This window comes from Cavia porcellus, unplaced genomic scaffold (assembly GCF_034190915.1).
Source record: "Cavia porcellus strain 051 isolate PalLab524CR breed Dunkin Hartley unplaced genomic scaffold, mCavPor4.1 scaffold_12, whole genome shotgun sequence".
In the NCBI taxonomy this organism is placed as follows: domain Eukaryota; kingdom Metazoa; phylum Chordata; class Mammalia; order Rodentia; family Caviidae; genus Cavia; species Cavia porcellus.
Genome location: NW_026947495.1, coordinates 53,994,386 through 54,019,231, shown reverse-complemented (window position 1 = coordinate 54,019,231; position 24,846 = coordinate 53,994,386). Strand labels below are relative to the sequence as shown.

The 24,846-nt window shown below is 36.5% G+C and overlaps 1 protein-coding gene across 4 annotated transcripts in view; it reads right to left on the bottom strand.

Annotated features, from left to right (window-relative positions):
• Positions 1-5,955: 5,955 nt before the first annotated feature.
• The window catches only part of LOC100716680 (sodium channel protein type 2 subunit alpha), a 129,828-nt gene continuing 110,937 nt past the window's right edge, over positions 5,956-24,846 (bottom strand). For all 4 annotated transcript variants that reach the window (XM_063259191.1, XM_063259190.1, XM_063259193.1 and 1 more), the window contains exons 26-27: positions 10,546-10,816; positions 5,956-9,618 (exon numbers count right to left, since the gene is read on the bottom strand). In XM_063259191.1, coding sequence (XP_063115261.1) covers positions 8,423-9,618; positions 10,546-10,816 — 1,467 coding nt within the window. In that variant the 3' untranslated portion in view covers positions 5,956-8,422. The remainder of the gene's footprint in view (positions 9,619-10,545; positions 10,817-24,846) is intronic.

Here is a 24,846-nt window from a genome sequence, read left to right as displayed (position 1 = left end):
CTAAAATTTGACTCCAATAATATATTGTAAAATTTATCAAGCTAGAAATTCTGTGGGTTTATTTACACATATAAAGATAAATTTTGAGTTGTCCCCTATTGCATTTTACTTTCTCTGTACTTACTTTTCTCTCCTTTTCTTAAATCCCTACCATCAAGAAGTCTATGGGCCTTTGTGTGTCAAATAATAGAAATTCAGAGGCCCACTAATTTCAGCAGTGGGAAAAAGTATTCACCTTCAAATACATGTAACTTCACAAGAAATGTCAGGCTTTTGTGTATCAAGACTTTGAGATTTAAAAAACAAACAAAGTATAGACCTGATCTCTTAATCACTTCCTCATCACTGAGGCAAAAATACCTGCTATCTGCAATTTAGAGCATGGATTTGTTTTGGCTGTTTACAGTCCGTGTTCAGCTGGCTTCAAGGCAGAATGGCATGGCAGAGGCTCACATTGCAGGAAAAGCTGCTCACACCGTGGAGGCCAGGAAGTAGAGACAGAGAAGGAGGTGGGCTATTTCCTTTTTAGGTCCTACCCTCAGTGACCCAGCTTTTCCCACCAAGTCCCACACCTCACATCAAATTTAGCTATAGCACTCCCGTGAGTCTTTCAATCTCTTTTTAAAAGGCCCACTTCTAGGTGGATGAGAATTTGGGGGCATAATCCTGATATAAACTGTAACACTGCAGTAGAAGAAGAATAGTATATTGTATGAAGAAATTTTCTTGCTGGAAATGAAGGCATTTCCTGATCAGTGGAAACTGAGAGAAAAGCTTAAGAAAAAAAGGATCAGGGAGCCTGGGGATTTAGCTCAGCGGCATAAGCACCTGCCTTGCAAACAGGCAGTCGTGAGTTCAATCCCCGGTACCGATAAAAAGGAAAAAGACAAAAAAAAAAAAAAAAAAAAAAAGGGACAGGTGATCTCCCTCCCTCACAGTGGAAAATAGGATAGAGGGAAGTGGTGGCAAGCACACAGTGGAAGATAGAATCAAATCCCAGAGGGTATATTTTTACATTCTGCAATTTTTAGGGCATAGACCAGAAAGCTTGCCAGATAAGGAATTGTGTCTGTTTAGTGCTGCCTGGAGCAGTGTGGTGCTGTCAGGGGTAGACAGGGAGAATCACTGGGAGGAGCTGCAGTGTCACTGGGCTGTTCTGGCTTGAAGGAGGATAAAGAATTTCCTTGAAACTCTGGTGGTGATGTAGAAAGATAACAAAAAATACCAACTGACTAGAGACTTCTAGAAGCAACACTTGGAGAAGGAACTCACAGGAGGTGGTAACAGAGTCTCTTTTTCTATGAAACCAACCAGTGGCCAGCAGGACGTTCCTGCTTATTATGGCAGCATGAGAAGGCGCTGTCAGGTTAAGACCATGTACTCCTATGACCCTCTTGTTTAGGTTCTTATGCATTTACTAATTAATAAGTCTGGTAAAAACTGGCATATTTAGTTTTTCATATATGAGAAAATGTGAGGTTTTTAAATGTGTTTTGGTTTGTTTGAAATGGACTTTTTATAGAAGAAAATGAATGTCACCACCTAAATGCTAAGCTGGAAAACTGTTATTTAGAACTGTGTGTTTAGTGAACATATGCTTCAGAACTGAAAATAAAAGAGAGATACTGTTGGGCACCTAAGCTGAGAAAGCCTCAAGAAGACATTAAAGGAAATACAGAAGAGGTCTTGCAGGTAAGGAAGGGATTGCAAGAAGGAACATAAAACTAAACATTTTAGGAAAATTAAGTGAGAATATTTTTGTTTTGTTTTACTTTTTGAGAAAGTCTCACTAAGTAGTCCAGGCTATGCTGGAACTCATAATGATTCTCTTGCCTCAGCTTCCCAAATGCTGGGGTTACAGATGCACAGCACCATGGCTGGCGAGCTGAGAATGTTGACTGCATAAAGATAGTAGCAACAGTAATACCTTCTAGAGAGTAAGCTGTATATAAAATGAAAACATATGATAATGTTAATAGCACAAAAGGCAAAAGAGGAGAAATGTAGTAAAAACATTCTCATGTCTTAGTAATGTCCAGAGAGTTGAAAAATAGTTTCTTTTTCTTTTCTTTTCTTTTTAAAATATTTCATCGGTTATGGAAGCATGTGGAGATTGCTGGTATAACTACAGATAATAGACCTACAAATGTGTAAAATATAATATACAAACAATCCAAAAGAATTTAGAAATTAAAATCCAAATGTGATGTGAGGTGAGGTGATCTGTGCGTGTGTTTGTGTATGTGTGTGTGTGTGTTAAAATTGTCAGATTAGACACAAAATAAAGTTCCCAGTATTCAGTGTTTACTATGAGATTACAGAAACTTTAAAAATAAAGCAATGAAGTTATTCTGTGAGATCACCACTAAAGACTATTTTAGGTATAGTATATCACAGCAAGCAAGCATAAAGCAATTAACTAGGGAAGGAATTTTAAATAATTTTTCATAATAATTCTGGGCGAGTCTACAAGGAAAATGCAGTAATTATGAGGTTTAGCCAGCTAAAAAGTGTCAAATAACTGGCTAAAACTGAAAATATATAGCAAGCCTAACAAAATTTAAAAAGAAAATGAGATTGATGGGAGTTGGATTGGAAAGAACAAAAATCAATAGAATAGAACATTAAAAACTTGTAGAAAAATAATCTAAGTTGTTTATTGAGTAAATTGATAAAATTAAAGAATTCCTAGACAAGCTAATGAGGAGCAGTAGATAGGTTTTAAAAATTTAACAACAGAAATGAAAGAAGGAAATTGAGTAGATATGACACAGGAATTAAAATAAAAGATAGAATAATATGAGCAGTCTATGTAGTGAACTCAGTAAATGAGATGGAGAAATTATTAGAAATACACTTCATGAAAGTTAAAAGAGAAAAAGTCTTAGGTCTATAGTTGTGAAACAAATTGATACAAGTAAAAATTCTTCCACAAAGAAGATTCAAATTCCAGATGGCCTTAGTGGTGAATTCTGTGAATGTTTCAGGAAGAAATAATCCCATCCTTACAGAAATTCTTTCAGGAAGAATATTCTCTGAATGAAGATTTATAACATCAACACTGTCCTGGTATCAACACCTACAAATGATCATGAAGTAGCACTAAATATAAGAAAAAGATATTGAGTTATGGGAGACTTAGATGATTCAACACGTAACACTCAGATGCCCCAGATGGAAAAAATAGAAATGCAGAGTACAAAAAATTTATAAGAGTTAAAAACTTATAATTTCTCAGAAATATTTTAAATTAAGTGTAGCGGTATATCTTGAATCTTCAAATTATGTTAGCATAAACTAGCACAAATAATTTCATAACTAGCCTGGCATGATAACACACACCTTTAATTCCAGCACTTGGGAGGCTGAGGCAGGACACTTGCCATGAATTTGAAGCCATCCTGGACTACAGAGCAATAGCCTGTCTCAAAAAAATAGAAACAAAAACAAAAAACAAAGAAACAACTAAGGTCATAAAATGGAAACACACAAAAATACTTACAATTTAAGATAATCTATTAAAATGTTGCTGAAATAAAATCAATTTCAATAAAAGAAAAACTGAGTTAACTTGCTCTCCTTTGACCTTATGAATAAGGTTTCTAAAGGATATATCCAAAGAGGAGAAAGAATACAAAATGAAGAAGTAAACAGAAGCAGTAGATTTGAGGGAAGAGAGGAACCATCACATAAGTTTAAGCATTTCCATATACATCTGCAATAAAATACTGTTTAACTTGGTCAGTGTCGATCAAGGTAAAGTTACAATACTAGACAACAATAACACATAAGAAACGGGGAAACAGAAGTTTCTAGGAAACTTCACTATTTAGATAAGGACACAAATATTGATCATATTGTATTTCAAGTATATGGCTAAAATGTTACAGTAATCATTTATAATATATAAAAAAGAAAGAATAAAGGAAAGCAGAGAAGGGGAAGAGAACGACTTCCTAACCAGCATACGAAGGGGGAAATTAAGAAAAAAATTCATATAAAAGAGGACAAGAAGGCAGGAGAAAGTCAGAGATGGTGCAGCACACCTGTAATTCAAAGAATCTGGAACAGTAGCAAGTTGAAGCCCAGACTGAACGATTTAACAAGATCTTGTCTTAAAAACAAAAAATGTGGAGGATATGTAAGAGAAAAAGCTTTAAAATTAGAAAGCCCCAAATAGGTGGTAGAAGTAAAATCAAATATGTCCATAAATACAATAAAAAATACATGTCAATTAAAATAGGTCATTATCAGAAAATGTCAGATTGACTATCTTTTAAAAAACTGTAGATGAGTTCTCTAAAACAAACAGATGGAAACTGGGATATTTGTAAAATACATACAAAGATTGGTTAGTGTAACCAAGATGTACTCAGATTACATCTGCTCTTAATTAATCAGTCACCCTTCTGTGTCCACACTTTAGCATGGTACTGAAGTTTCACCTGCGACTCTGACTTTGATCTCACAGCTCCTACCACAGAGTTGACAGACACTAGATGCCCAAAACTTATTTAGTTCAGATGAAAGAGGAAAAACACCATCACCCACGAATGCATGGCATCACTGGGTCATTTCATTGCGTCATGCCATCTTCATCGTTTTCACAGATACTGTTTTTTTCTTAAATAAAAAGAGAGAAGAAACATACTTACATTACATATTTAACATACTGCCAACCAACAATATATTTTCTTCTTATGCTCTTTCCTTCCCCTCACCCGACAGGGCTGCAGCTACTGAGAGCAAACTTTTTTCAGGAGATAATTTATGAAGCATCCTCTCTCCTTTCCTATACTTCCTTCCCTTGTTTTCTCATCTTTTTCTTTCTCCTCTCTACTCTCCTCCCCTTCTTGTTGTAAACTGGTGTGTATTATACAGAGTTTAGGAAAACAATTGATTACGATATGTACCCCAAGAATGGAGCACTTCAAAATAGGAGTTTTATCTTTCTCTACGAATAATAATGAAAAATTGAATATATATATTTTTACTGGCTACTCTGAGCCCAAATTAATAGTTCTCATAAATAGGGCATATAGAATCACCCATACCTGTTTATAAATTCATAGGATTTTTACTCCCATATTCAGATCACTCAGTATACATTATAGTTGGGGTACACGTGTGTGTATATGTGTGTGTGCATGTGTAATTTGAAAAAGGTTCCCCAACCATCCTAACACATTTTTCTTTTCTAAAAAATACAATATTCCAAAAAAAACCTTTCAAGGTAAGTAGATTAAAGTCACTTCCTCACACCAAAAGATAAGTATTACAAAACATGCTGACATTCTCATTCTGAACATAATGAATTCACATAGTAAAGTTCTGCAGGGAACAGATACAGTTCCTGTCTAATTTCTTTTTCTATCTATCTTGGAGACCTTAGCTCATCAACATGGTGCTAAAGGTTGAGCTTCTCAAGAATCCCAGCATCAGTGGCCAATGAGCCTTACCGATATTATTAGATCCTTGAGTCTTACCTGCAGGTGAATCAATTCAGCTGAACTTGTCCTCATTCACACATGACATTAAGAAAAATACTTCTTAGGTAATTCCAATATGCAATCAAAATTGAGAATATTCATAGCTAAATGGACAAACTAAGTCTAATTCATGAGTTCTTTTTCCATGTCATGAATAACTCAGATCTAAACTTCCTTAGAATTTTCATCAAGGAAATTGTACAAAATAAATATAAAGACAATATGCTGTCTAGACTTTATTAGAGTAACTAAAAATTCTTAGGATCCTAAATCCATGGAGTCATTCTTTATTGACTGGAAGAGATAAGTGAATAGAAGAAATGAGACATCAATATTGAAAAATGCTAACATCCCAAGAAAATGATGGAAGAGTGCATATAAAAGCAATTCAGGAATATATAAGCAAAAAGTTAATAGAAAAACAAAACAAAATAAAAACAGACAGAAAGGAGAAAGGATACACAACTTAAAATGTTAGTCAATTCTTTATTAATTTTTGTAACTTTCCACTACTCTACCTGATTCCATATCTTGGTTTTCAGCCAATATTAAAACTAGATATCCAATACACTCTTCTGAATTAGTTTCCATTCCATGAAAAAATTTAAAGATGAATTATTATATCTAATGTGTATTCTTTACATTTATCTTTTTATAGATCATTTTTACAGGATAGGAATTTACCTTTAAGTGGCATTTCAGATAGAAACAAAGACAGAACAATTAAGTACGAAAACAAAAGCGAAACCTTTATTCTTTTGGCTTGATTGTATGTGGTTTACCGTTCTTTATGGTAATAGCATTTTCCTGCATGCATTTCACCAACACACTACAAGTCAATAGCTTTAGTATAAAGAATCTACATTTAATGTTGCTTGTGAAACACAAAATGTTTTGCTGTAACTGGTAATATAATTTCACTACCGGGTTTTGTGAACAAAAAATAAAAAAGCTTGGATCCATATCACATGTGATAAAGCCCTAGTGCCATGAGGATCAGTAAAATTAGATCTATCTGTGTAAACAGACATTCGAAAGATTGATGATTACTGGATTAAAAAGACTAGGTGAAAACATCTGATTCAAGCAATGCTGAAAAATCAGTGAGTCTTTCCTTAAGCCTCTTTCAATGATAAGGCATTACTATTTGAAAGCAAATAAACATTACACTTAGTCTGAGAATTGTTTCACATTGAGATGTGTGCAAGTTTACAGTACCAATAAAAAAGCAAAACCCTACGCTGCATCATAGTCCTCTTACTTTGTGAAGTGCTTTAATTCAAAAGTGCTAGGAACAGAAAGGAACAATAGTGACTGTGACATCAACCTGAAGATACTTTTAATTGCTTATTTTATATACAAAAGACTGAAAAATAAAATAAAATGAACTTTTTTTTTTACAGTATTTATATTTTCTTAGAAAACTCTAACCATATATTTTCAACAGATCTAAGCGGCTTGCAACATGTTTGTACAGTCAGGCTTTTTTACCACAGAGTGTTCAATTTGGATTGGAAGAAGAAAAAGCAAGAAGCTTTTACTGAGTGCTGCAACCTATTGCTCAAGGACATGGAGAATGAGGTCTTGATAGAACAATTTGCTTCACTTCACCACTGACATATGGCTTCCCATATTAGACTTCTGAACAGTGGAAGGAATAGGGTACGGCAGCAGTGGCAAGATAAACATGCAGCAGTGACAGCTTCAAACTATAATGGAACCAATCACATCGTATTACCTGTTGAAAGCTTGCAAACTATACTTACTGTGGTACATATTTGATGCAATAAATACTGTGCTTAACTCATCAATTTTGTTTGCTCAAACATGCACCACTGGGTAAAATTACTATTTACAAAGCAGACTTTTATATTTTTATATTGACATATATTATGTCAACCTTACCAAGAGCAGAAGATGGCTAAACAATACTGCAGGAAAAAGCAGAATCAACTATAAAGCAGTAGTGGGGATGCTTTTTGGTCAATTCAGTTTTCTTAGAAAGGACTGACAGGATTTTTTTTTATGCCAAAGGACACTTATCAAAAATGTTTTAGTCATGCTGCCAGGACTGTGAATGACTACATAATGGCATGTGTGAAACTCTGTGTGCACATGTGTGTATACATATATATGTATAAACATGTACATAAACATATATACATATATACATATACATATAATGGATTATGTAAAAATAAAAAAACTCTGTAATGCTTGTGAGTCTATGGAACATGTACAGGCACATTAAAATTTTTCTGATGAAACACTTTAAAAATATGAATAGCTATTTAAGCACCTCAAAAATCTAAAAACATCCTGAAACAAGAAGTAAACTCTTTCCATTAGTGATGTGATTTTTTACGCGTGAATGAGAATTGCAGCATGCCTTCATTTAAAATATATCCAGGTATACAATAGAGTAATGCAGAATTCCCTCCCTTTGATCCCTCTCCCCAAACATAAACCCATTTACAAAAATAGTCACATATAATAGTAAACAACCTGTGAATAAAAAAAAAAAGGTGATAAATTCACAGCACACATTTAGTAAAAATATGGCAGGTGTGGCAGTTGAAACATAAACAGCAGTGACAGTGACTATTATCAAGTGTCACATAATTTACATAAAAATTTTACCTCCCTCCCTCTTTCAATTGGTTCCCATAGTCTGAGTAGCCATTACGCTCTGCTCTTCAGCAGTGTCAGCTGGTTGTGAAAACAGAAACCTCCTGGTGCTATTTCTCTGATTTATTGAATCCCAGTTTGCTGAACAGAGGCCCCTGTCTTGTTATAGGCACTGACCTTAAGTATACATTTGTAAAAACAGTCAGTTTGGCATAGACCTCCTGTGAGAATCCCATTGACACGAACACATCACCATCACAGGCTGTAAACAATTGATCACAAAATGGATTATTCTTTGTTTATTGTTACTTTTTACTTTCCCTGATATCTTTTCCTTTGTCTTCCTTTTCTGATTTGTCTTTCTCAAATTTCTCTTTTTCTGGTTTGGTCACACTGTCATACGAAGGTGGAGAGGTGGTGGAAGGGGTCACATCGGTTTTCTCTGGAGTTGAATTATCGTTTAGTTTATCAATGAGGATGTCTTCTTTGACAGGAGTTCCGTCTCCTTCTTTGCCTTTGTCTTTCTTATATATAGATGAAACCTTTTTAACTTTCTGTTTCAGGAGGTAGCGTCGATACGCTCTCTGAATAACAATAGCAGACACCTCTTCCTGTTTGCGTTTCAAAGTGGTTGTAATGGGCTCATAGGAGACTTTGGAAGGATTTGATGCCATGAATCGCTCTTCCATCTGTATTCGCAGGGCATCCATCTCTCCACTCTCACCCAAAACCCGCTTTGTAAAAGCAAATAAGATGTCCAGGCAGTGGATCCGATCTCCGCTGACCATGGGTAGGTCCATGGCAATGAGCTGGACTTTGTTTGGTTTTGCTATGAGAAGAGGAGGATCTAGGGCATCTGCAAAATCCGAGAGCTTGGCAAACTCTATGAACTGAGTTGCATCAGGGTCAAACTTCTCCCACACCTCATAGAACATCTCGAAGTCATCCTCACTCAGAGGCTCTGCACTTTCTTCAGTGGCAACACTGAAGTTCTCAAGGATGACAGCGATGTACATGTTCACCACCACCAGGAAGGAAATGATGATGTAGCTGACAAAAAAGAAAATCCCAACAGATGGGTTCCCACAGTCACCTTTCACTGAGCTTCCAGGGTGATCTTTCTCAGGATCACAGTCTGGAGGTCCACTGTTAAGAATGGGAGCAAGCAGTCCGTCCCAGCCGGCAGAGGTGGTAATTTGGAACAGGCAGATCATGCTGTTGCCAAAGGTCTCAAAGTTGAACATGTCATCAATGCCAACTTCTCTCTTAACATAGGCAAAGTTGGACATTCCAAAGATGGCGTAGATGAACATGACCAGGAAGAGCAGGAGGCCGATGTTAAACAAGGCAGGAAGGGACATCATCAAAGCAAAGAGCAGCGTGCGGATCCCCTTGGCTCCTTTGATCAGGCGAAGGATTCTGCCTATCCTGGCCAGACGGATCACTCGGAACAGGGTAGGGGACACGAAATACTTCTCTATCAGCTCAGCGAGAAACATTCCTGTAGAAAGTCGTCAGTTACAAAAACAGTGTTAATGAGAACAGTTGACAAAAATGCATGCTGGTTTTACAAATGGGTACATGAGAATTAGGGTACACACTTATCAATTCAAATAATCGGTACTAGTTGTTCAATAAAATGAAACTGGTATATTTGGTGTTACAATACTTAAATATTTATGTTAAAGTAGAAAATAGTGGTTATTTTCTCTATTTAAAAAGCATATATCAAGAGAAAGCTAAACTATTAGAGGTCTAAAAATGTCACAAAATGTACGGTAGCCCAGCACAGAAATAAGGTTATATTCCCAAAATACTGGTATTGTTTGCATAAGACCTAAATGACAAAACAAGTGATTTTTCATTAATATGAGGGTTATCATCTTTTTTGAGATTGTAGTTATTTGTTTTTTGGTAGTAAGCAGAATGATGTATGGGGAAAAATTAAAGGTTGGGACAAACACAGTTCAAACTGAATTCTGGCTCTTGGTTTCACGCACCACTAACCGATAATGCCAACTTCTTGTTAAACAACAACTACTGAGAGTTTTCTTCAAGCTAGCCACAGTGTTAATTACTTTTATTTACACAATTGCTTTAATTCTCATGTCAATACTTTACAGAAAGATTCCTTAGAGAAACAGGAATTGGGAAGCTGGTATAAAGTGCCCAGGGGTCACAGAACTACCAAGAAGTCCTGCTGTGCTACTCTACGCCCTTCAGGCACATTCATCGTATTTGATTTTCCACTGGGCATACTATGTTGTGTTTATACTACATGGTGGTTTATTAAGTGTACAGTGGCATTTTGCCTAAATGATACATGTTCCTAATTAAAATATTGTGAGCTGTTGGGAAAACAGTTCCAATGGACTTGCTCGATATAGGGTAGCCACAAACTTTCAATTTGTAAAGGATGCTTTCTTACCTACAATGGAGAGAATGACCACAACAAAATCAAAAATATTCCATCCAATGGTAAAATAGTAATAACGAAGGGAGATGAGCTTCAGCACACACTCTCCAGTGAACAGCACAATGAACACCAGGTTAATCCAGTACAGGATGTTTGTCATCTCTTGACTTTGATCATCTGTTTCCACCATCATGGTGACCATGTTGAGGCAGATGAGGATCATGATGCTGATGTCAAAGACTTGTTTGGTTACAAAATCGAAGACCATTCCTTGGAATTTGTTCTGAAACAAGTAGTACACAAAAGTTTGCTTAAAATCTTAAGAATTATAATTTACTTTGTATGATATTATATAGCCATAAGAAAATGTGCCTTTATAAGAACATACCATATTTGTTCAATACACGGTAGATAATGTGTATTAAAATGCCTAACTCTTGTCAAATGTATTTGTATACTATTCATGATACAGATTTTATAATCTGATTATGTCAAGAACCACATATTGTGTTCTCATTCCCTTAAGCATCATCATATAAGTGATGGACAGTGAATAAATATTTCATAATAAATATTTTTACTCCATGCAACAGACAGTGAGTATTAAGATTACTTTTAAAGATCCAATAAATACTTCTGTAATAACTCTTCTAGTTTTTTGTAGTTTCTGCCACAACATGTAAAATTTCACTATAATTTTTATTGCATTTTAAATTTATAACTAAGAAAAAACATTAGTGGAAAACCAATGACTCTGCATCAAATTCTGTATTTCTGCCATGGTACTGTGCCAAGGTTTATTTATTAGTTTTGATAATTTATCTATTGCTAGTGTGAGGTCTTCCTTTCAGATAGGGAAATCTGTGAAAATTATATAGAGTGACTTGTAAGAAATTTTCTTTGAAAAAGTTATAGTTCACATTTCAGAAAATCAACTTGCTTTAGTCAGTCTGGACTTCATTTTCAATTACTTTTTATGTCTTGTTTATGAAATTAAGTAAACTAACATGATCTCTGGATTCTATTTTGACTCATTTGCCTGTATCTGTTAGTATTTCAGACACTCTTGGGCTTGAGTTAACCTTTTGGTTTGTCTTTCTTTATTTTCCCAACTAGAACTAAGGATGCTCTGATTTGAGTAGCTGACTTTTCCAGATCCGGACACTTTCTTTGGTCTGAATTCTCCATACTAGTGCTCTGTCTTGAGTTGAAGAAATTCTATTATTTCCAATAGAAATTCTTGGGTATCAAAGAGCACTTTGTTTACATTTTGCTCTCTTTGCTTAATACAATTTGGCCAACTGGACTGGATTTCTATTGCTCTAGCTGAATCTTTCCTTTCCATCCTTCCATCAAGTGTGTCTAATTCTATTTCCAATGGTCGCTTCTTAATTCTTATTTACTGTCATGAGTTTGCAAGTCTTGCATCTTTTTTTTATGTCTACCACTCTTAGCAAAATGTGAGATTCTGCCGTATCATTTTACTTTGTTTATCTGTCCCCTGTCTAAAATAAATCCTATCCTTTTTCTGCCTAGAGAATTAAAAATTCAGTTTATGTTTTAAGTGCTCAGTGTTCTAAGAAAACTTTGTTCTTTCATCTGTCACAAAACTTAGGGAAGTTGTATTGCAAATGGCTTGTCCTTAAATATTTAATTTTAGTTTTCCTTCTCTTTCACATGTCTAGACGCTCCTCAAGGACAAAGCAGTGTCATTTTTTTTTTTTCTCACAGGTAAATCCCACAGACCAGTGATGGCAAACCTTTTAGAGATTTCCATGATACAAACAGCCTGCTGTGGCACACCTGCCACTGGTGTGCCACTACTACCCTAGGGTCCAGGAACTTTATGCTGCCTTAAAAGTAGAAATTGGTCATAAATTTTATATCAATGTGATCAATCAAAAGTTCCTTAGATTCCCTTCCCATGTCATTTTAGAGCAGTGCACTTCAAAGTACAATTCCAATAGTCACTATTTGTCATCCCACTTCAAATGCTAGAATGTGCAATATGCTGGAAGAATCTGCATAAGCCTGAAGGCCTTAGTTAGGATAGTTAGCCATCTTTTGCCTCCATTTTACTGCCACAATAATTCCGAACTTCTCAGACATTTCCCACTCTTCTGTTCCCTGTACTAGTTTCTTTTCTTGAGAAACTCAAAGTTAACCAGCAACCATTGTACTTCCTTATCCATTTCACATCATCATATTTCATATTCCTACCATACACGTTCACAAGTCATTATTGGACCCAGTCCCCTTTTCTGATCTAGATGATTCTCTTCTGGAGCTGTGTCTGTGGACTCTCTTTTTTAAAACACCTTCTTACTGAGATTTCCCTTTACTCTGCATCCAACCTAATCTCTCAATCTTAAGAGACCCTTGTCTCCATCATTTCTTTCCCAATTCCTCTTGCTTTTGATTGCAAAATTTTGCAAATCAACACTTCCAAATTTCTTAATACTCATGTGCCTTCTCTACGTCCTTCGCCACACTGAAGTAGGATAGAAAAAATTAACATAGATAGAAAAGAGACAAGGAAAAATCAGAAATTTAAAATTGTACTTTTAAGAAAAACTACAGCTACAGAATACAAAAATTACTTAGGTTTAAAATATCTTTTCCTTTCCAGTCAAATTCCTCAAAAAAGAATTCCCTAAAGATCTTAAAGACAATAAGCCTGAAATCTCACTTAGAATTTTCATCTGTAAAACTACAGTTCCCCCTACTGATCTTTATCCTGGAGAAAGCAGCACTACTGAGTGGATAGCATGTCTCCACTCCAAACACGTTCAAAAGGTTTACGTGATTGCACAGCCCACCAAGCGGATAATCTGACACTAAGAATACACACCCCCGATAATGCATCCTGAGGTCACCCTCACAATCACATAAAAAGCCCCGGGCCATACTGCACCTCGCTCTCAGGCATCCCACACTATTCTGAGTATGTACTTCTTCTTTCTGCTTAATAAATCTCTTTAAGGCTTTCACCAATGCATCCTGAAAATTCTTTTTTCTATGACTGAAGTTTACAATCTGACAATTCGTATATTAGTAAAGTGAGCTCAGGTTGACATACCCTCTTTGAGGACCATCCTCTGACCCTGTGTAGTAGCATGTTTTTCAAATCAACCACTTAACAAACTAAAGAACCAATTTTGGTGGGTTCAGCTGAATGCTTTTTTCTCAACTCTGCCCTCTGGCTTGTTTCTCCTGCCCTTCTCTTTCTTTTTCTCCCTCTCTCTTTCCTTTGCCTCCCCCCCCCCCAGTCTTTCTCTCTCATCTCTGCAAACCTCAGCAGCTTTGCTGTCCTTTTCAGTGGTTGGAGGCTCCTAAGTCCTGAGAACATGAGGGCTTATGCACAAAAGCACCAAAGACGCAAGGCACTTGCCAGAAATGGAAAGAAGCACTTGGGAATTCACCGCAGGAAATGCAATAGCCTAGTCAGAAACTGCCTCAGGCGAACATAGCACATTTCTGGATCAATGGAACTAACACTTGCTCACAGAGAGGCCAGAGGACTGTTCACGTACTGTCTGGAGAAAACACGCCACACACCCATTGCAGGAAACTAGTCTTGAGACACAGTTGATGAAACTAAGCTCCAGGTGACATCTGAGGAGGCTGTGTCTTTAATCATTTTAGGTCCTGAACACATTGGGTTAAAGGAGATCCTGTAAAATCTCTTTTATTTCTCCTTAATCTCTCCTTGTCTCACCTCTTTTACTCTCAAAATGGAACAGTGTAAACTCAGTTCTCCTACTGCTGAAGTTCCTGTTTTCAGAATGTCTAATGGAATCTCTTGCAACATGTAGATTCCAGTGGTAATTGTGTGACAGCTGATGCTACCCTGGCTCAAGGGCTAAACACAAACTGAGAAGGAATCCATTGGATTTTTATTTTTCTTCTTTTCTCTAAAACACTTTCTCCCTCTTCTTTGTCTTCCTTCCTACTCTGTAAAATTCTATTTTCTTAAATGGAAATCCCAAATCCTGTAACTTTGTGATATTAACTAGCAGGGAGATAAGCGGGGACATTTAAGGGCCAAGGGTAGGTCCTGCCAAGTTTTCTCACAGCCTCAGGAGAAAATTACTGTTCATCTACCCAGGTGAAGGGAAGGGGACACACTTCCTGTGTGTTTCACTGGCATGTTGATGTTGATAGGGAAGATAGATATTGCTATCCATCATGGTTAGGATTGTTAATTTGATTGGGTTGAAATCTAACTTAGGGATTAGTAAAGTATTCTTGTAAAGCATACTTCTGATTGTGTCTGAGTGGGTACCAGAAGAACCCTGAGCCAATTAAACCATTTCTTCCTTTAAACAATGGAAACATTAACTAATGCATCATTTATAATGGTACTTTCCTCCCTCCTACTGACCAGTGTGGGAATAAACATTCCCCTGTCATGCCCTTCTGGGGAGGGTCTGTGCCAAGATGAAAGGCATGATTAATTCCATGCCACAGGGAACTGTGCCCCAGGTTAGGCTGTACCCCAGGGGTGAACCCTACAGGTTTTGCTGTCCACCATGCCCCAGTGCTTGCAAAAACAGAATATCTGCTATGGTTTTTCTTGAGTTCTAAAACTTATGTCACTGTAGCTTCTCACAACAGTCTTCTGTGGTCTTGTTGGGCTGGGTTTTGTGTGTGTGTGTGTGTTTGTTTGTTTTGGGTGTCTGCCTGTTTGTTTGTTTTTGAGTGAATTTGCATGTTTCTTTCTTGTAATAATCTGAACTTCCTGTTTAACACACTATCTAAACCAGCATGTGGTTTCTAGATACTAGAGTGGTATCTCTAGATATTTTTTTAACCCTCCATGAGTCAAGATATAAATTGCAGATCCTAGATATTAAAATCTTGAGAATGACCTCTTGAGTAATGTATGAGACATTTTCCCCCATTTTTCTGATATATTGTGGAAGATACAAACAAGCTTATATAGCATGATTGCTGGAGATATCTAGACTGTAGCAATGACAGAAAATTGGGATGGGTCTGCTGCCTAACCTTAAGAAAATTAGAAGTGATTAACAAACATTATTAGACCTCAAGGGAAAAAACAAGCCAGTGATGTCCACCAGGAGAGCAAATACCTTCGCTGATCTTAAATGGAGGCTCTAAAGGGATCTTATCTTTTATTTTTTCTCTTTATTTTTACAAATCAGGAAGATATGCAAATTATAAAAATGTGTTAACTCAATGCCTATGTCCAAAACATAACTTCTAGTTTGTATTTTACAAAACTGGAACTGTTATAAACTGAAGAATTTGAAGGAAAAGTTAATTTTCCTTTGCAACCTATCTTGAACTCAATATAAATTAGAGACATGGCTTCAAATGAGAATTTCAAACTTTAACACATCCTTCAATTTGATTTTTGAAGGAAGGAAAAAAAAGACAGAAGTCCATATGTCTATCCTTTTTTTTTTTTACAGTCTTTTATAGAGATCCAAAAGTATATGGGTCTTATACAATCTGTTATGTTCCTTAAAACCAGTGAAGATAGCATCAGACCCTGTAGAAGTCAAGCTCTTAAGTGTTGTGAGTAGACGTTCCCAGATGCTTGTACCCCAATACCAAAAACAACAGTGAATCTAGAGAAGCCAGGAGAAAGCTCTGGACCCAGTTCAGTTAGCTCCTTTATCCGTCTTCTACTTGCCTCCATAACTACCTTATGAAACTCTAGCCCTCATTAGCACAAGAACATTGTCTTGATGGGGTAACAATCAGTGGCACTTTTTATCCCATCTCAAAAATATTTTAATATGTGTCCTTTTTGAGACATTTTAGAGAGGAACATGATATTATGAGCATATGTATTCCCTTCTCCAGGAATAATTTGGCCCGATGTAAACAGACATTGGCATGGTTTTTCAGAGAACTCAAAAAACTCACTGATGAATTTCAGACTTTGATTATAGCATTTAATTTAACGTGGGATAATTTTCAAGTACTGTTTTCTACCTGTTGCATCCCTGAGGAAAAAAAGTCCACTTGTAGGTAGCATCATGCAGTTATGCTGATTATCATTTCTGGGATGATACTGAGGATGTGGATGTGACTGGTTCCCCCCATCCAGCTCCTGATTGGCAAGATCAGACTGCAGATAAGGGTCATGACAAACACAATCACATGATACTTGTTTGATGGAGGGAATAAAAATATACATAAATAATCCAGTCATATAACTGGATTACAAAACAGGAAAGAAAATCTTGCCTTGTTTCTGCAATGTTTAACTGAAATTCCTCATAAATATAATTATATTGATCTAACAGGCAGGACAAATTTTACTGGGGACATATTTTATTAGAGTGCCCCAGACATTTGTTAAAAACTTCACAAGCAAGTCCTGAGTCCTCAGAGTACTATTAATCAATTTTTGTGGGGTGGGTTTGAGACAAGGTCTCATTATGTAGTTTAGTCTGCTTTTGGACTCACTATGTAGTTTGGGCTGGCCTCAAGATCTCATGTCAATTCTGCCTCAGCCTTCCAAAGTGATGGGATTATATGTTTATTCTACTATGGCTAGTTTCCTGTTAATCAACTTTTAAATTTGGTCTTAGGAGACTTTAACAATAGGAGCAAAGTGAAGACAATTGCTGAGGTCCAGAAAACATGTCTATAGGCACAAAACAGGGACAATTAGATTTCTTTGGAATTAGAAAATAAAACCTTGTCCCACAGAGAAACCCCAAGAACTCCTATGCAAACAAAAAGAAAATAGAACAGATCACTGCCTCCACTATGGAAAGCCTGGAAACTGGAGTGAGGGCTGTGTAAGTGGGGCCCTCTTTACCTGGGATATGCCCCCTCTCACTGGAAGCAAGACCGTCCTCATCTCCAAAGGACAGAAAAGCCATCCACTCCCATTGTGGCTGCTCTGGAATATTAAGGTGTCTAAGGCCTCTGAAGCCGTCTCAATAAAGTAAAAACACTCTAGAATAGACTCATAAATTCCTGATGTGGCAAGTGAAAAACATTAATTTTCTTTTAAATACTGGGGTTTCAGTTTGTACCTTGCTCAAATTTCCTGTAGTCTTTTCTTATAAAACGTATGCTGCTATTGGTGTGGAAAGTATCCTAAGGTCAAACATTTCTTCATGCCTTTAACCTATATATTTGGTGAGTTAACTTTCAAACAAGCTTTCTTAACTTCCTCAAAACATCCTACTCCATTGTTGGGGAGAGTCTTTTCATATCTCCAGGCCTCAAGATCTCATGTCAATTCTGCCTCAGCCTTCCAATAATTATGAGAGACTCTTTGTCTCACACTGGGAGTGTCATCTCTCTTAGGAGCAATAATCTCAGAGTCAGTAGACAACACACTTAGAGATATTCCTAGGAAAATTTTATCAAAGATAGACACACACATCTGGGATACTAAAACTTCTGAAAAGGCAGTGAATGCTCAGTCAGTTGTCATTTCTTTAAAAACTCAGATATTTAGCCTCTTAAATGACATTAGCCCATTAAACCAGAGGCCCACCAAAGACTTTAGTCCTTTATTTACAAACTCTTCAAACATAGTCTTCCAGCCCATTGCCAGTCTCCGTCTAACACTGCCATCTTTGCAGTGCTAAAATCAAGTGAGCAATATCCATGAATGCAAGATTTGTATGCTATTAATGAAGCTCTAATTTGACTTCATCTTACTATTCTAACCCCATTTACTATTAATCCATATAATACTGAGTCACATTATGTTTTATTGCTCTGCAGCTTAAAGATTTTTTCTGCATTTCCTTATACTTATTCATAATATATATTTGCATTTAAATGTATTGATTGTGATACTATGGAAATTGCCCAATATACATGGATAGTACTGCCTCAGGGGTACAAGAGCAGTCCCAGTTAAAAAAGGAAGGCCTTTAATCTTAAAAATTGTACATCTACTCTAATATGTAGATGATCTGATCTTCAGGCCTTCAATATTGGACTCTGATGAGAATACAATTTAAAGTTACACATTTCTTATGGGCTATAGGACACTGTGTCTCCACAAAAGAGTTAGCTCTCTCATCAAAACATTAAATAATTAGGGTAATCTTAACACTAAGGGAAAAAGCTCTCACTCCTAAAAAAGGAAGTCCTCCTATAATTAGGGTCACCTCATGCTATAAAACAACTCTAGACCTACCTAGATATGGCTGGATTTTGCAGAGTTTGGATCACCACTTTTGGACTCATAGCTATGACTCTAAGAGGCCATGTGAAGGCTTGATTATTAACCTCTAGATGGGATTGTAAGTTAAGAGGCTTTTCAAAAGTTGAAAGATTTGTTACTATCTGCTCCTGTTTTTGGAATTCCTAACTTTTACCTCATATGTAAGTCATTTACGTTGCATGTAACTGAAAGATAGCATATAGCATTGGAAGTCTTTACACAAATGTTTGCAGACATGCCTTGATGTTTCACTTATTTTTCTAAACAATTAGACTCTGCGTCATGTGGGTAGCCCATGAGTGGTGCCTGCTATAGTTCTTGGTAGACAAAGCAACTAAATTAAATTAGGATACCCCTAGAGATTGAAACCTACCATCAGATGCAAAGCATTTTTAAAATTAAAGGATATCAGCAGCTAAATGGAGGATGGTTGTCTAAATACCAAGCCCATCTGTTAGAAACTCAAAGAATTACTCTCGAGGTCTACCAAATTCTAAATGCCACAACCTTGCTTTTCACTCCAGCCTTTAGCTAACCCTGAAGCAAAATGGTTCCCTGATGGAAATGGTTATACTCTTCACTTGCTAAGACTCCATGAAATAATAAAAGCAAAGTCACTTCTTTCAACACCTCAACATAAAATGCTGAAATAATTACCCTTACCTGAACCTTGCAATTGGGAGAAAATGCAGGCGTCAATACCTATACTGACTGCAGGATGCTTTCTTAGTCCATCAGGTTATAGCTTTCATGTGGAGGGAAAGTGACTCTTCATAGAAAAAAACTCCTCAGACATGGGATTGAAAGTCTTTCCTTCCTAGAAGCAGGAGGATTACCTTCCCATGTAAGCAGTCATGCATCAGCACAGAATATCACAAGGGCAGTGCTCTCATAGCCCAGGAAAATTACTTGAGAGATCTCAGTGCCAAACAACCAGCACTGCGTGTCTCAGAGATGACTGTGATACTCCTGACCCCAAACCTAAATGGAAACTTTTTCTACTTAGGGATTGAAAAGAAATGACAGCAGGGATGTAAACCAATAAAAGAAGATAGTGAGTTAAAAAAGTAATTAAGTATCATTATTCCATCATAAAGTATTAATATTTTCCTTTGAATGGAAAGCTATTATTATTAATATTATTATTTTAGTACTAGGGGGTCGAACTCACTACCTTGTGCTTGCCAGGCATGTGTTTATGCCACTGAGCTAAATCCCCAGCCCACAAATGGAAAATTATTGAAGTAATCCATACTTGATGCTGGTTAGGAACGGAGACAATGACTATTTGGTGAATCATGTTTTTGCTTTTTTTATTTTTTTTCCCTGAATGGGAGGAAGCCTCCAATCAGAGTATTTACAAGGACTTACCCTTATGCAACAATCCAGGAGAAAGCTTTCACTTTTGCTTAGCCTTGTACAAAGGCCTGGTACTTTCCCTGGAAAAGATTGGGCAACTGGACTATCACCACATACTTTCATACCAGAGTTACAAATACCGCTGAGTTTTTGTTGACACCTTTTTTGGGTGGATAAAAATACATTCCACTCAGACTGGAAATGACCAAGAAGTCATGAAGGCTCCATTGAAAGAAGTTATTACTAGGTTTGGACTTTTTTGACCACTTTAAAGTGATGACAGGCCATCTATTGTCTCTCAGGTGTCACAGTAGGTGTCACAAGATAATAATACCTTAATATTTTCACATTTCTTGGCACCCTTAAGCATCAGGAAAAGCTTAAAGGGCTAAATTACATATTAAAACCACCTTGACAAAACTATGCCAGAAAAGCCTCAAGCCTTGGCTAGACAACTATAGATATGTACTGTTCTAGTGAGGATCAAAATTGCCCCAGAAGCTTCTCTTCAACTAAGCACACATGAAATGTTCTGTGGAAGACCATTTCTGATCTCATACCCAATCACTGATCTTGAAATACAAGAAATGATTAAGCACATCTCATATCAAGTTAGTCCAATGTCAGGCATGAAAGGATTTATTAAAATATGATAATGAAGTCCTTTCAATGCCAGGTTCTTTAATTCACACCCCTAAAATTCAGCTTAGTGATTGTGTCATACATAAAGTTTGTCAAAAGGAGTCATCCTTAGGTCAATACCTCCCTTCCTTAGTGAAAAGGCCTCTACCAAGTTCTAAGCACCTCTACACCTGTCAGATTACAAGGACACGCACTGTGGATTCACTTATTGAGCATTAAATCTGTTCCTCTTCAGACTTCACAGGATTAAGAAATTAAGAGATAGATACTTAGGAGCAATATACCTGAGAGCCTTTGGAAGATTTGGAAATACTATTTTTTGTTTACTTAAATTTTTTTTTGGAAATAGAGTCTGGCTATGTATTTTAGGCTGGCCTTGAACACACTCAGTAACCCAGGTTGGCCTCAAACTCACAAATATCCTCCTGCCTCAGCCTCCTGAGTGCTAGGATTAGAGGTGTGCATCACCACTCCCAGCCACGCTAATGTTATTTTTAAAAACAAGTTTCATCCAGGATAAAGTGGCAATTTATTCTGCTTCCTGTTTACTGTTAATTTATTGTCTCCAAACCTTAAATGTGTCTCTTTTCTTAACTTTCTTATGTCTGCTCAAATCAAAATCTGTCAATTAATTTGTCTCTTAACTTATACAATTCTCCAGTGGAAAAACATTTTTTTATGACTAGGCCCCAAAACATACGAAAGACATTAGTAAAGATACATGCTGGATTTGCAGAACATTGTCTTCTCTGGCTCATTTAGGTAACCACCTAGAGGACCTCCCCCCTACACAGAAGTGATTACATGAAGCTTCAAAATTTTACATAAGAACTGCTATATTTTAAATCTTCCTACCAGATCTATTGTCTCCCAATGGCCTATAAATAAAACTTTTCATTAAAAGGGTCATAAGAAAACAACTTTCTCTTGCTAAAATAAATACTCCGATGAGGCAATACGCAAGGCTTGATCTATCTCAGACTCTTACATTTCCTATATAAAACCCAGTTTTGTGGATAGGTATTTTCAAATTTGTGACAAATATATCTGTTTGATATCTATAATAGTATAACTCAGCCAGCTAGCACCACTTTGCTGCAAACAAACAAACAAAAAATAACCATACTCATGGTAAATAGAACAATGACACCAAAATAGAATGAGTTCTTACTGCAAGCTCTAACCACCAGTATGTTAAGATATGCTGATTTGTTGGCTCCTGATTTAAAAATGAGAGCTGGGATAAAATGGCCCACCTCAAATAGTAACAAATAACTTATAGCAACAGTTGGATTCAGGATAGATAGGGAAATATATAACAGGATATCGATGGGAACAAGGATGCTAGATTAAAACTGTGTACCAACCAGTTAATTCCCCAGTCTTATACAATGGATGGGCCAGGTCAGACTTTTCACTTTTATGATCAGTAGGCTTCATCTTCATTCCTCAAATAGAACTTGAAGACATCATGTGGCACATTGAGTCTTTTCTTACATTTATACAAAAGGCTCCACATGATACTTTCTAGCATATTTCACTATTAAATTCGAAAGTAAAAATGATAAGAAAAGCTTTTCTACAAAGCTAAATGCCCCTAGACAGTTTAACCAGTGCAAAGATAGAACCTTTGTCATTATAAAACCAAAATGTTGTGTGCATATTCCTGGAAACTCTGCAAATGTGTTCTCTACATTAAAAGCCTACATTCACAAGTCAGTACAATGTCAGACTCTGCTTTAAATTTCAGTGACTTGCTGAACAAATTTTGTTTCTTTGGAACAAACTGGTGAGAGAAAATTCTTATTTTTAAAGTTGTGATACTATGCGTAGGAATTCTCTGCTGCTTGATCTATTGTTTAAACTAAAACACACATGTCCTTACTCTCTTTTCCTCACTATCAAAAGATGATGGCTCTTTACACAAGATCCAGTTTTCCTACATCAGTTAGAATAAGGTTTTTCATTCCTGGATGGACAAGGTCATGCCCCTCTCAGCCCAAAGCATCCCTAAAAAGATGGGCCTGAGTTTCAGCATCCCTTAAGAATAAGCGATCAAAGTGTTATTGGGCAAATGAGGTAGGATCAAAAATTAATACAGGTAGGAAAGAGACAAGGAAAATCGTGATAGCAAAGTTGTACTTTTAAGAAAAACTAGTTTCAGGATACAAAATTACTAAAGTTTACAATGCCCTTTTTCTTTCTAGGAAACTTAGTCCAAAAGATGTCCTAAAAGACACAATAAGCCTCAAAATTGAGTCTGGGCTTTTCACCTATAAACTGCTTTTTCTCTTACAAACCTTGGTCCTTTGGGAAGCACTACGTTAAGCAGGTAGTCGATCTCAACTCTGAACCCATTCAAATAGTTTACATACTAACATCACCTAATGGGGAGCCTAACAAGCTCTGGGAATGTCAAGTGACCATGACCACGACCTATCTTGAAGACACCACACTAATACACCCAGCTCCAGATCAGAATGCACTTCTCCTGAGGGTCTCTCCCTTTATTTTCTCACTGATGGGTTCTAAAGTCTTTTTCTATGATGAAAGTGAATGTACAAGCCACCCCATGAAGTAGGGTGAGTTCAGATTCCCAAATTCTCTTTAGGAAACTCCTTGAAAGTCATCTGGTGACAACTGAACTGTTCATCCAACTGTACAGGGCAAAAAGTCATCAATCTTGTTATTTAATCTTTCCTTTCCATATTTAATTATTTAAGAAATATTATAATCTCACTTTAGTGGCAGCTTACAAGTCTATGCACTTTCATTTATATCCATTTTTCATTCTTTCACTACGAGATTCGTCTGTACAGTTACTTGAAAACATGTCGATAATGCATATCCATCAATCTGTCAAACTGGTTCAGTGCCCATCACAAAACCCAAGCTAAGTGTTACTCTTTGATGGCATCTCACTGCTCTTAGGATAAAATCCTCAGAAAGGTTGGCAGATCCTAACTTCTTTGTTTTCAGCCTTTCCCAAGTGAAAGCCTACTACCTGCACTCCAGTCTCATTGGGCTTCCTACTCAGGGCCTTCACAAATACATTTCTCTCCCACAGGCTCCTTTTTTCCAAGTTACTGTTAGTATTATCCTATTTCTCTTGCTAATCAGTCTACTCTATTTATCAGCATTCACAGCTGGATATAGCTTCTTTTTTTTTTTTTTTTTTATCTTTTTCTTTTTTATCGGTACCAAGGATCAAACTCATGACTGCCTGCTTGCAAGGCAGGCGCTTATGCCGCTGAGCTAAATCCCCAGCCCCTGGATATAGGTTCTTACTAGATATATTTATATTTGTTGATGGAATTCATTGCAATCTCTTCTGTTAACTAGACTTTACACTGTTCCATAGTTAATCCCAAACACCTAGCACAGCACTTGATGTATGCTTAACAGTAAATGGGGCGACAGATGGATTTGATCATATTACTTTGTGACTTCCCAAATAATCATCAATAATATTTTAAACAAGTCCGCCAATCATTTTCTATGCATTTATGCATCCCTACACTACCCAGGTACATCTCTGTGTCACTCACTATGAATAGTGTTTTTAAAATTTCATATATATACATACATATGAAAATGTCAGTATATATATATATATATATATATATATATATATATATATAAAATGAATCAAGCAGCATATGGATAGATAACTATAAAGACACAGATATGCCTAGGGAATCTCATTCTGTTATTGATTTACTTCTCCATATAACTTGGTGAAGTGCTCAGGAAATATTTAGGTCATTTGATTTTTCTCTATTGTAACTTTTTTTAAAACGGCTCTGTGCTTCAGAGAGCAACCGAGTTCTTTTCTGAAACTCTAAAATCCTTATCGCTGCCTGGACACCTCATAGAACTTAAATCTGTATTTCCATATGTTTTTACAAGGTTAATTTATAGCATAATTAGCAGAACATGCAACTTTATAAGACACCAGCTGTTTCAAGTTCTCTGTTATCTACACATCTTCCTTATTTTCCTATATTCCATAGCTGCATCACCTTCCTATACGCCAATTTAGCTCTTGTATTTCAGGTCTGTTGACTGAGATTAAAGATTTATCTTTTGCACATACATGTTAATCTTCATGTATGGCCAGTTGTTACCTCTTCTCTAGC